Raw genomic sequence first — 13,382 nt, 5'->3', positions numbered from 1 at the left:
AGTACAGATACCCCCAAAAACGATTTAAGTAGTACTTTAAAGTATTTTTAATTAAGTACTTTACACCACTGCGTTCCATTAGTTCCTTTCCAGCCATTACAATGAGCATGTCTTCTTATAGCTCCTCCCACCAGCCTCCTCTGATACCCAGATACATTTTAATTTTCACATATTGTATCCAAGCCTCAGTCAATATCTAATCTTGTCCAATGAGAGAGCTTTTTTTCTGTTTTCGTGCCTGCCTATTGACCACGACCCTTTTGATCACTGAAACGCTTTGAACTAGACCTGCTCAGTGAATTCCTATACTGAAAGGCTTTGAACTAGACCTTCTCAGTGAATTCCTACACTGATACGCTTTGAACTAGACCTGCTCAGTGAATTCCTATACTGATACGCTTTGAACTAGACCTCCTCAGTGAATTCCTATACTGATACGCTTTGAACTAGACCTGCTCAGTGAATTCCTATACTGAAATGCTTTGAACTAGACCTCCTCAGTGAATTCCTAAACTGATACGCTTTGAACTAGACCTGCTCAGTGAATTCCTATACTGAAACGCTTTGAACTAGACCTGCTCAGTGAATTCCTATACTGAAACGCTTTGAACTAGACCTCCTCAGTGAATTCCTACACTGATACGCTTTGAACTAGACCTCAGTGAATTCCTACACTGATACGCTTTGAACTAGACCTCCTCAGTGAATTCCTACACTGATACGCTTTGAACTAGACCTCCTCAGTGAATTCCTACACTGAAACGCTTTGAACTAGACCTCCTCAGTGAATTCCTATACTGAAATGCTTTGAACTAGACCTCCTCAGTGAATTCCTACACTGAAATGCTTTGAACTAGACCTCCTCAGTGAATTCCTATACTGAAATGCTTTGAACTAGACCTCCTCAGTGAATTCCTACACTGAAACGCTTTGAACTAGACCTCCTCAGTGAATTCCTACACTGAAACGCTTTGAACTAGACCTCCTCAGTGAATTCCTACACTGAAACGCTTTGAACTAGACCTCCTTAGTGAATTCCTACACTGAAACGCTTTGAACTAGACCTCCTCAGTGAATTCCTATACTGAAATGCTTTGAACTAGACCTCCTCAGTGAATTCCTACACTGATACGCTTTGAACTAGACCTCCTCAGTGAATTCCTACACTGAAATGCTTTGAACTAGACCTCCTCAGTGAATTCCTATACTGAAACGCTTTGAACTAGACCTCCTCAGTGAATTCCTATACTGAAATGCTTTGAACTAGACCTCCTCAGTGAATTCTTATACTGAAACTGGACAAAACTCAAGGAACATTTCTCTTCGCAATATGCTTTAAAGCTTTCACAGATAGCACATGTCATGCCAGATGGAATAAAGAGGCTGGGCCACTTGTGAGGAGACTATGTTATCCAAGGTCACTCCTGCTGCAGTGAGAGTTGGGCCATTCAATACATTCCAATTGTAATGTAAGCAGGCCTACACTCAAAGCTCAATCTTGCATTGTGTGTGACTGTAGGAATTGTGTTTGCTTGAGCAGTTCTGTCAGCCATACTGTAGATTGCTAAACCTTTCACACACATCCAAGGCTATACAGTAGCCTACAGTAACCAGCAAACACTTGCATTTTCTACATCAGAAAGGATTTCCTCCTTGATTCACATGTATAGAGGATGGCTTCGCCAGATGTAGCTCATTCAGTATGATGAAGGAGGCTCATGTAATTTTATTAATGCCCTGTGTGGATGTTCAACCACACTATGAGTAGTAGCCAGCCAGCTTGACCATTAAAATTCCAGGGCATTAATTTAATCTTGATGTCCATTAAGAGCCTGTGAGCTCTCTGCGTGCCAATACGAGACCCATAGGAGGACATGCAGTGCTAGCCTAACAGCTGTAGCACAGAGACCTAGGTTAATAATGCTGTAATGCCCTGTGGTAATTATGATGGCAGCAGGTTAGTTGACATAATCCTCCAGTGGTTCAGAAAAGGACAGTAACATATGGAATCAAACCACTTACAGTATGGCTGAGAATAAAACCATCACATATAAGCACATATACAGTGAGTGTACAAAACATCAGGAACACCTTCCTACTATTGAGTTGCACCCCCCCCCTCAGAATAGCATCAGAATAGCATCAATTCGTGTCGGGCATGAACTCTATAAGGTGTCGAAAGTGTTCCACAGGGATACTGGCCCATGTTGACTCCAATGCTTCCCACAGTTGTGTCAAGTTGGCTGGGTGTATTTTAGGTGTTGGACCATTCTTGATACACACGAGAAACTGTTGAGCATGAAAAACCCAGCAGCGTTGCAGTTCTTCATACAAACCAGCTAACATGTTCAAAGGCACTTAAATCTTTGTCTTGCCCATTCACCCTCTGAATGACACACACATAATCCATGTTTCAGTTGTCTAAAGGCTTAAAAATCTTTCCTTAACCCATCTCCTCCCCTTCATCTACACTGCATAGCTTTCACCTGGATTCACCTGGTCAGTCTGTCATGGAAAGAGCTGGTGTTTATAATGTTTTGTACACTCAGTGTATATCTTACCATAGTGGAATGATTTTCAAATGCTTTTGATTTCTCAATGATTTTGACAGATTTGAAGATATGTTGTGGTGCTTCTTAAATAAACTGATGGATAAATAGATTGCATATAGCAATCTTATCTATACACAATGTAGTACAGATCATAACGATCAACTATAATTGCAAAATGCAATTGTAAACCTTGCCCATCTTGAGAGTTGCCTAGCTACTAAATTCAGAAAGACTTATAGACAGGTAAGAATACAATACAGGAGATTTGACTATTGAACATACATTTTGTATAATGAGTATTCATAAAATGAGATGTAAAACAGCCTGATACCTAAATATAACTTGTCATAAAAGTTTAGAACAGTATCATTATTCTAGATCCCTCCGCCTAATTTACTTTCTCAGCAAGCCGCTTCACTTACCTCCAAGCCTTTCTCCGTCCGCCTCAACTGGAGATGCTTGCTAGCGGAAGCACAGAGAACCAACAGTGCTTATACATTTGGGCAGGCTACTGTCAGTCTAGACCTTGCGCAGTAAAGCGCACTTTTTTGTCCGGGGGTTATTTTGCATTTCAGGAGGGGACTGTCATCCAGGACGGATTGGATACAAGTTAGTAAACGTGCTCTGGCTAATGTGAGATTTTCGTCCGCCACTTGAAACAAGAACAACAGCAATGGGATCATTTCGAGTGATAATAGGGATTTTACATTATATGGGACTCTATAGTCAACTTAACGCTGCTTCCAAACCGGCTGTGCCCGCAGAGGTGGACAATCATATATCTGGAAATGGTAGGTTTACTGTCGCGGTAATTATGTATCCCATACATTATTCAAGACTAGAGTGATTGGGCAGGGTTGACTGATGCCGAGATGATATCTGCGGCTATTGTTTCGAATACGAACTTATGACAAGATCATTTTGTCCCTACAATAATGAATATCAGTAGAATATTTAAAAAATACAGTTCATGAATGAAATACAAGATCAGCAATATTAACTTTTTTTTTTTTTTTTTATGAAATTGGCTTTTAAGATAGGCTTAACAGTGTAGGGAAGTTATCTCTGTGAACATTGCTTGGTTATTATTTATAAAATTAATGATGTGTTCATTAATGCAATAATAATTTGTATGGCAAGTTTTAGTACTGAAAAGGTGAAAGAGTTGACATCAACCTGGAACAACTGTTACATGTATTCTACAGTACAATACAATTTTATGAACTCAATGGCCATTTTGTGAGGGGCAGTTCAAGCTAGATCATATCTGACAATGCTTTACTTGGCTCAACTGTTTTGAGCAATTGCTGTTGGCTTTTGTAAATGGTATTACCAGTTGGGTAGCAGTGCATCTTGGGCCAATTTACTGACAGAACAATACAGGTAAGAGGAAAATCGATGTTCATGTCCCAAAGCTATGAATCAACCATGTCATTTTATGTTTGTTGGAGGATATACAGCACATTGATTGTCTAGAGACACTGGATGCCAACATTTGCTTAGTTTGTCTGCTGTGAAATCGAGGATGGCAAGGGTGTACATTGGTGGCAGGATAATATTTCTGGAAGGGAGTTGTAGATTTGTGGCAGGTGGTATGAAACCCAGATATGTTAGGTGGTTCAGACCCAGATATGGCATGTGGTTCAGACCCAGATATGGCAGGTGGTTCAGACCCAGATATGGCAGGTGGTTCAGACCCAGATATGGCAGGTGGTTCAGACCCAGATATGGCAGGTGGTTCAGACCCAGATATGGCAGGTGGTTCAGACCCAGAAATGGCAGGTGGTTCAGACCCAGAAATGGCAGGTGGTTCAGACCCAGATATGGCAGGTGGTTCAGACCCAGATATGGCAGGTGTGAACACACTTGGTATGATATGTTGAGGATTACTCTGTGACCACTCCACAAATTTCTTGTTAACAAACTATAGTTTTGGCAAGTTGGTTAGGACATCTACTTTGTGCATGACACAAGTAATTTTTCCAACAATTGTTTACAGACTTATTATTCACTGTATCACAATTCCAGTGTTCAGAAGTTTAGTGTGCCTTTAAACAGCTTGGAAAATTCCAGAAAATTATGTCATGGCTTCAGAAGCTTCTAGGCTTACAGCTTTTGAGTCAATTGGAGGTATACCTGTGGATGTATTTCCAGGCCTACCTTCAAACTCAGTGCCTCTTTGCTTGACATCATGGGAAAATCAAAAGAAATCAGCCAAAATGGTACACCTCCAAGTCTACAAGTCTGGTTCATCATTGGGAGCAATTTCCAAATGCCTGAAGGTACCACATTCATCTGTACAAACAATAGCATGCAAGTATAGACACCATGGGACCACGCAGCTGTCATACCACTCAGGAAGGAGACGTGTTCTGTCTCCTAGAGATTAACCCAAGTTAATCAATTTAAAGGCAATGTTACCAAATACTAATTGAGTGTATGTAAACTTCTGACCCACTGGGAATGTGATGAAAGAAATAAAAGCTGTAATAAATCCTTTTCTCTAATATTATTCCGACATTTCACATTCTTAAAATAAAGTGGTGATCCTAACAGGGAATATTTTACTAGGATTAAATGTCAGGAATTGTGAAAAACTGAGTTTAAATGTATTTGGCTAAGGTGTATGTAAACTTCCGACTTCAACTTTATATATGGAGTTATGGGCCATGTTTTTGTTTTTGACATTTCTATCCCAATGTCACACAATTGGCCCCATTATTTATAGAAAGCAATAGATTTAAATCTTTATAAATCAATCTTGATCTATGTTATTTTTTCAAAATATTCATGGGCCACTACCCTGAAACCCTGAAGTTAGGTTAGAATAGAATACAAGTATATTGTCCATCTAGGAGGGATATTTTCCCTAAGCATCACCTTCCATTAAAAGGATCATATACACATACATTGTCACATAACAAACATTTAATCCAGTCAGTCCATCACACTGCGTACTCTAAAAACATAGAGAGACACGTATACATTAAATCACAACTGACCGCTGCTCCTATTGCACTGTTAAAATAGAGAAAAAGTAGGTAAGAAACAAATGAATAAACAAATCTATATTATCAAGATTGATGGACTTTCCTGATCTGTTGATGCATTCCTCTATCAGCAGTATTACCAATATGCTACAACATATACTATATATACAAAAGTATGTGGGCACTCCTTCAAATTTGCACACAGCCATGCAATCTCCATAGACAAACATTGGTAGTTTGGCCTTAAGATGAATGGCCTTACTGAAGAGCTCAGTGACTTTCAACGTGGTACCGTCATGGGATGCCACCTTTCCAACAAGTAAGTTCGTCAAATTTCTGCCCTGCTAGAGTTTCCCTGGTCAACTGTAAGTGCTGTTATTGTGTCGTGGAAACGTCTAGGAGCAACACCGGCTCAGCCGCAAAGTGGTAGGCTACAGAAGCTAACAGAACGGGACTGCAGAGTGCTGAAGCTTGTAAGCGCGTAAATTTGTCTGCACTTGGTTGCAACCCTCGCTACCGAATTACAAACTGCCTCTGGAAGCAACATCAAGAACTGTTTGTTGGAAGCTTCATGAAATGGGTTTCCATGGCCGAGTAGTGGCACATAACCCTAAGATCACCATGCGCAATGCCAAGTGTCCGTTGGAGTGGTGTAAAGCTTGCAATTGGACTCTGGAGCAGTGGAAACGCATTCTCTGGAGTGATGAGTCACTCATAACCATCTGGCAGTCCAACGGACAAATCCGGGTTTGGCGGATGCAAGGAGAACGCTACCTGAACCCATGCATAGTGCCAACTGTAAAGTTTGGTGTAGGAGGAATAATAGTCTGGGGCAGTTTGGGGAAGGCCCTTTCCTACCCCTGCACACAAAACAAGGTCCATACAGAAATGGTTTGTCGAGATTGGTGTGGAAGATATTGACTGGCCTACACAGAGCCCTGACCTCAACCCCATCAAACACCTTTGGGATGAATTTGAACGCAGACTGCGAGCCAGGCCTTATCGCCCAACATCAGTGCCCAACCTCACTGATGGTTCAACCTGTGGCTGAATGGTAGCAAGTCCCCGCAGCAATGTTCCAACATCTAGTGGAAAGCCTTCCCAGAAGAGTGGAGGCTGTTACAGCAACAAAGGGGGGAACAACTCCATTTTAATGCCCATGATTTTGGAATGAGATGTTCAAGGAGCAGGTGTCTCTATACTTCTGTTCATGTAGTATAAGATGGAGTTCCGTAGAAGCTTACTAATTGATATTTGTGGCACAGCACTTTTGCCATTTCCCTGTCACAAAGACGTTTATCCAGGAGGTTGTCTCTATCTGCAGGCTGCTATAAGATTTAATTTGATCGTGTGCGATAAACACTTTATCATTGTGCATCCACAGCTGGTCCCAGGAGCTCTCTCTCCTTAGCATGTTAGCTTTAGCCAAATCAATAAGAATGGGTGTGACGTATACTGGCGCTGGATGGATTGACTATCTTGGACGGGTAGAAAAATCAATTAGCACGCATCACTCCCCGAGGGAGTTAATTAAAATGGAGTTTAACTGTGATGTTCTCTCCACAGTCTACATCTTACCATCCACAAAAGAGAATGGCTCAGGGGGGGATTTCAGAAAAGGGCATAGCTATAACTCAGATTGCACTCAAATCAAATCAAATTTTATTGGTCTCATACTCATGGTTAGCACATGTTATTGCGAGCGTAGCGGAATAGTTGTGCTTCTAGTTCCGACAGTAATATCTAACTGTAATCCAACAATTCAACAACAACTACTTAATACACACAAATCTAAGTAAAGGGATGGAATAAGAATATATGCATATAAATACATGGATGAGCGATGACCGAGCGACATAGGCAAGATGCAATAGATTGCATAAAATACAGTATATACATATGAGATGAGTAATGCAAGATATGTAAACATTATTAAAGTGGCATTATTGAAGTGACTAGTGATCCATTTATTAAAGTGGCCAATGATTTCAAGTCTGTATGTAGGCAACAGCCTCTCTGTGTTAGTGATGGCTGTTTAACAGTCTGATGGCCTTGAGATAGAAGCTGTTTTTCAGTCTCTCTGTCCCAGCTTTGATGCACCTGTACAGACCTCGCCTTCTGGATGGTAGCAGGGTGAACAGGCAGTGGCTCGGGTGGTTGTTCCCTTGAATATCTTTTTGTCCTTCCTGTGACATTGGGTTCTGTAGGTGTCCTGGAGGGCAGGTAGTTTGCCCCCGGTGATGTGTTGTGCAGACCCCACCACCCTCTGGAGAGCCTTGCGGTTGTGGGCCGTGCAGTTGCCGTACCAGGCAGTGATACAGCCTGACAGGATGCTCTCTATTGTGCATCTGTAAAAGTTTGTGAGGGTTTTAGGTGACAAGCCAAATATCTTCAGCCTCCTGAGGCGCTGTTGTGTGGGTAGACCATTTCAGTTTGTCTGTGATGTGTACGCCGAGGAACTTAAAACTTTCCACCTTCTCCACTGCTGTCCCGTTGATGTGGAAAGGGGGGTCCTATCTTCAGCACCTGGGGGCGGCCCATCAGGAAGCCTAGAACCCAATTGCACAGGGCGGGGTTAAGACCCAGGGCCTCAAGTTTAATGATGAGCTTGAAGGGTACTATGGTGTTGAATGCTGAGCTGTAGTCAATGAACAGCATTCTTACATAGGTATTCCTCTTGTCCAGATTGGATAGGGCAGTATGCAGTATGATGGCGATTGCATCGTCTGTGGACCTATTGGGGCGGTATTCAAATTGAAGTGGGTCTAGGGTGGCAGGTAAGGTGGAGGTGATATGATTCTTGACTAGTCTCTCAAAGCACTTCATAATGACAGAAGTGAGTGCTATGGAGCTATAGTCATTTAGTTCGATTACCTTTGCCTTCTTTGGTACAGGATCAATGGTGGCCATCTTGAAGCATGTGGGGACAACAGACTTGGATAAGGAGAGATTGAATATGTCCATAAACACACCAGCCAGCTTGTCTGCGCATGCTCTAAGGATGCGGTTAGGGATGCCGTCTGGGCCGACAGCCCTGCGAGGGTTAACACGTTTAAATGTCTTACTCACGTCGGCAACGGAGAAGGAGAGGCAGGGCCCACAGTCCACAGTCCTTAGCGTTGGTTGCGCTGTATTATCCTCAAAGCAGGCAAAGAAGGTGTTTAGTTTGTCTGGAAGCAAGACGGTGTCTGTGATGTGGCTGGTTTTCTTTTTGTAGTCAGTGATTGCCTGTAGACCCTGCCACATACGTCTCCTGTCTGAGCCATTGAATTGCGACTCCACTTTGTCCCTATACCAACATTTTGCATGTTTGATTGCCTTGCGAGGGAATAACTACACTGTTTGTATTCGGCCATATTCCCAGACCTCTTTCCATGATTAAATGCGGTGGCTCTCGCTTTCAGTTTTGCGTGAATTATGTTCTCCGTTTGGAGACCTGGAAAAATAGCCTTTTGTTTCCCTCCTGGATGAGATTGTCTCTCTCAACAGAAAATAGAGCTGCATCCCTTTGGGGTTAAGTAATCCCCATGGGAGGTTTTCTATCAGCCCAAACACTGGTGGGTTGATATATTCCCCAGATGCTTGGGAGTTGTGCCTTCATGTAGATTACAGAAGCCCATGCAGTGTTCCAGAAAGCACTTGTTAGACTTGGCCCAGGCTCAGCCCCAGATTAGAACATTCGTCCGTGGCGCCGTTGCCCCTGCATGGTCCCCTGCTCAGCCCATGTACAGATATGTAGGTCTAACACCTGTGCAGCTAGGTGGAACATTGTCTGGCATTGGAAGGCAAGGTGAAGTGGTCAGGTCTAACAACACCTGGTTTCTTTGACACGTGTCTAGGTCGGCTTTGACCCTGTCAATCGCACAGGTTCAGGTCTTGGAAGGTTGTATAGAGACAAACAAGGTAGAAAACAATATAGAGTGTGTCTCCATGTGTACCTGGAAGCAGTTTCCCCTATTTGTATGAAGCAGTGGCGCACAGCCGCTGCTAAATCGTGGCAGCCACTGCAAAAATGTAGATGTATAATGTAGAGGTATCTCAAAAAACATCTGTAGGCCTATACAACCTGACCAGAGCTACTTACAGTTGTGAGTCCATACATTTCCTTACTGGGCCCCCATGTGAAACAAACTCACAGCCCTGGTGTTGCAAGCACCATGCTCTACCAACTGAGCCACACGGGACCACCATGGTTTCACCATGTAATCGGTATTTACACTAAATTCACAGTCTGGGCATACTGTATGAATTCATAATGCAGTTTTCTTTGGCATTAATTGAATATGACTCTGGCTGTGAGGGAGGGGCCAACAGATTGGACACTCCCACTGTCACAGCAGAGGGTGATGTCAGAGACCTGGTGGGTGAGTGGAGAGGAATGACAGGAAGTGAGAGCTTCGCTTTGTATTTAAGACTGAACTTTAAAGCATCAATCCACAATAATTCTACACACAAATACTTCTCTAAGACTATATGACTGTATGATATAGGTTTTCTCTTAGGAAAATGTGACGCCAGACATTTGACCAGCAGCATTTTAATTTACCGGACATTTGAGACGTTGCGTAACCTGATAAGGGCTCAGAATGACAGAAATCACATTTAGATTATGGTAATTCCTATTAACAGAACATGCAAGTCGAGGATGCAACAATGTGCGGTCCTTCTTGCCGAATTCTGATGCGTACTTTGAACATTTTAGAATAAAATGTACTTTTCCTCAGCAAATAAGAAGAGTAACAAACAGCAAAATAATTTGCCTATGTCAATCTACTATTCCCCATAGTAGAAAAGTTGACCTATTCTATTGGACAGCTTGTCGAGAAAGAAATGGCCTATTCCTAACCGACTCTGGGACAACTGTGGGACGATAGATCCCACATTCATACAACCATTAGGCCTAGGCTGCCAAAAAAATAAGTTAAGAAGTAATGAGTCTGATGCAACAGATCAGAACGTTTAGCTTAAAATGTTGATCAACTATTATTCCTTCACATTATATGTGCAGCAATGCGTACAAGGCAATAGGCTACGTGTGAATGTCCGTTCCCCTAATGTAATTAGCGGGATACACCTTTGTCAAAAGAGCACAGCACATGCCAGCAGTTAAATGTGACAGAGATTTAAATATCCATTATAACATTTTGAAAAGAGGGAGGGGAGATCTAATATGCAACAACTAGCATGGGTTGCTTATATTACTAGGATTGTGCTTTTGGCTACTGGACAATGAATTAACGTTTATATAAAATCATTAATTTGATACGATTTTGGCTAGACTTTGAAACAGCAAGCCTCATAATATGTAGTAAAACGTTCAGGTTTCAAACAATGAAGTATATGTTTTCATAATGCAGACTGCCTCCAGCTCATTGCAAAGTGTTGTGTGGCACAGTGATGAAGCCTTCTTTCCATTGCCTAACCCTTTGCTGTTTGAGATGCTGTTGCAGAGGCCTTCGTACTGTCTGACAGACTTTTTGCTCAACGGCTCTGTGTCTTTATGCTGGACACAAGATAAATAAGATCCATAACGAATATCCTGTACACACTCACCAATTTAATTTCACTGAATTGTATTATACGTCCAAAAGCGGGCTATTACCGGCTAATGGAAACCCTGGTTTTATAGATGACTTTCTGTGGAAGAAATAGACTTTTTAGAACATGAATTAGAAGTTGTGAAATATTTACTATCAAAGTGTTAGTTTGATACCAGGAAGAAGTCGCCAGTGTCACATTTTCTGATATTTAATCAGAATGTAGGAATTTAGAAATACAAAAACATGCAGTACATTTCAATATTGTAGTTGGTCATCCAAGCAGTGGTGGAAAAAGTACCCAATTGTCATACTTGAGTAAAAGTAAAGATACCTTCATAGAAAATGACTCAAGTAAAATGGAAAGTCACCCATAAAAATACTACTTGAGTAAAAGTCTAAAAGTATTTGGTTTTAAATATACGTAAGTATCAAAAGTAAAAGTATAAATCATTTCAAATTGCTTATAATAAGAAAATCAGATGGCACAATTTTCTTGTTTTTATTTATTTAAGGATAGCCAGGGGCACACTACAACACGCAGACATAATTTACAAGCGAAGCATTTGTGTTTAGTGAGTCCTCCAGATCAGAGGCAGTAAGGATGACAAGGGATGTAGTCTTGATAAGTGAGTGAACCACTTTTCTGTCCTGATAAGTATGGAAAATATAATGAGTACTTTTGGGTTTCAGGTAAAATATATGGAGTAAAAAGTACATCATTTTTTGAGGAATGTAGTGAAGTAAAAGTAAAAGTGTTCAAAAATACGAATAGTAAAGTAAAGTACAGATACCTAAAAAAAACTACTCTAGTAGTACTTTAAGGTATTTTTACTTCAGTACTTTACACCACTACATCCAAGTATTGTAGGACCAATACACATATTCTGAAATAGGCAGGTGCTTCTCTACCTTCTCTACCAATTGAATGTGGTGTAGCAACATTATGGTTCCTGAGGAGTTGTATGGGCTAGACATGGCAGTGGAATAATGGCGGGGAAAATCAAAAGAAATGCTCTGAGCCTTTGATCTGTTGAGAGGAGTCTTAGGCAAATCAAGATCACAGGCGGTATAACATTTTGAAGAATAGGTCCACATAACTTGACAGTTAGCAGGGAGCCTGGGGGATTGAGCTTTGTGCAAGGTCTTATGTATTCTCATTCACACCGTGGCTGTAGAAAGCTTCACCTTGAGGTTCAAAACTCAAGAGGTTCGCTGTGCAAAACTGGTGAATCTCTCGCTCAAATAGGGGTTTTGAAGACTCCATCATTCCAAAGCCTTCACGTGCATCTAGTAAAGAGATAGTTGTATAAACTAAAGGAGTTCCATGAGATGGAATTCTTCATATTTGACTCTCTGATACCTGTGCATGATATTTACTGGAGGAACATGGGACTTGGCATCCAAATTGTGAATAATTCCGGAATATCAAACCCTAATTTGAGTTCAACAACCATGTGAGCTTAGGCAATGGAAAGGATATAGAGACAGATATCACTTAGATGCTAAGTCCATTACTAGCAGTATAACCATTCTGCACTGCATAACCATTAAGCTCATCAAAAGGTGTGCCAGAAAAACCCTCTCAGGGGCAGAGTGTTGAGATGAAGTCCAACAACGTTGTACCCCAGGGTCTTCTGATGGAGAAAAGTGATGTGGAGCTGCAGTTAGCTCCCAGACACTCTTGCCAACACAGGCAGCTACATCTGTGCACGACACACGCACACGCGCAGCACACACATACACTGCAAGGAGGGAGGAAATAGCCTCTGAGCCACCTGTCCCCAAGGCTATGAAAAATTCACTCCCGAGGCCCGAGTATCGGCAACTACAGACAGCTCCTCGGTTGATTACCGGCTCATTCTTATTTCATTATTTTACCTTCCAGCTTGAATGGAGGCTGAAGGTCTTGCAACAAGCCATTATTTCCCCAAGGAGGTTCTGCCAGCTCGACCCGACGGTGACCTTAAGCTGCCTTGGCATTTATTGGCTTCTCAGCGAATTCCCAGACTAGATTTTTATTTATCAGTATTATGACTTTTTCTCATATTTTGGTTATGAGTGTCCGACAGCAACTGTATTCCAGTGAAATCCCTCAACACATTAGAGAATGGTGATATTGAGATTTTTGTCCTATCCAAAGGTTTATTGACAATAACAAGTTGATAATATACTTTAGGGGAGTTTTTCTCTTGGTCTTTAACAACAACAAATACATTTAAATACATTATCTACTTGAAGTGTTTATAGACAATATAATGTACACTGTGAATACAAAACATGAGGAACACCTGCTCTTTCCA

General features: G+C 41.5%; 1 protein-coding gene across 1 annotated transcript in view; it reads left to right on the top strand.

Annotated features, from left to right (window-relative positions):
- The first annotated feature begins 3,001 nt into the window (after window positions 1-3,001).
- LOC115143514 (V-set and transmembrane domain-containing protein 2-like protein) overlaps window positions 3,002-13,382 on the top strand; it is a 38,655-nt gene continuing 28,274 nt past the window's right edge. The window contains exon 1 of the mRNA XM_029684017.2: window positions 3,002-3,343. Coding sequence (XP_029539877.1) covers window positions 3,226-3,343 — 118 coding nt within the window. The 5' untranslated portion in view covers window positions 3,002-3,225. The remainder of the gene's footprint in view (window positions 3,344-13,382) is intronic.

The sequence above is a fragment of the Oncorhynchus nerka genome, linkage group LG2, assembly GCF_034236695.1.
Source record: "Oncorhynchus nerka isolate Pitt River linkage group LG2, Oner_Uvic_2.0, whole genome shotgun sequence".
NCBI classification, from domain to species: domain Eukaryota; kingdom Metazoa; phylum Chordata; class Actinopteri; order Salmoniformes; family Salmonidae; genus Oncorhynchus; species Oncorhynchus nerka.
This window is presented reverse-complemented; position numbering and strand designations above follow the sequence as displayed.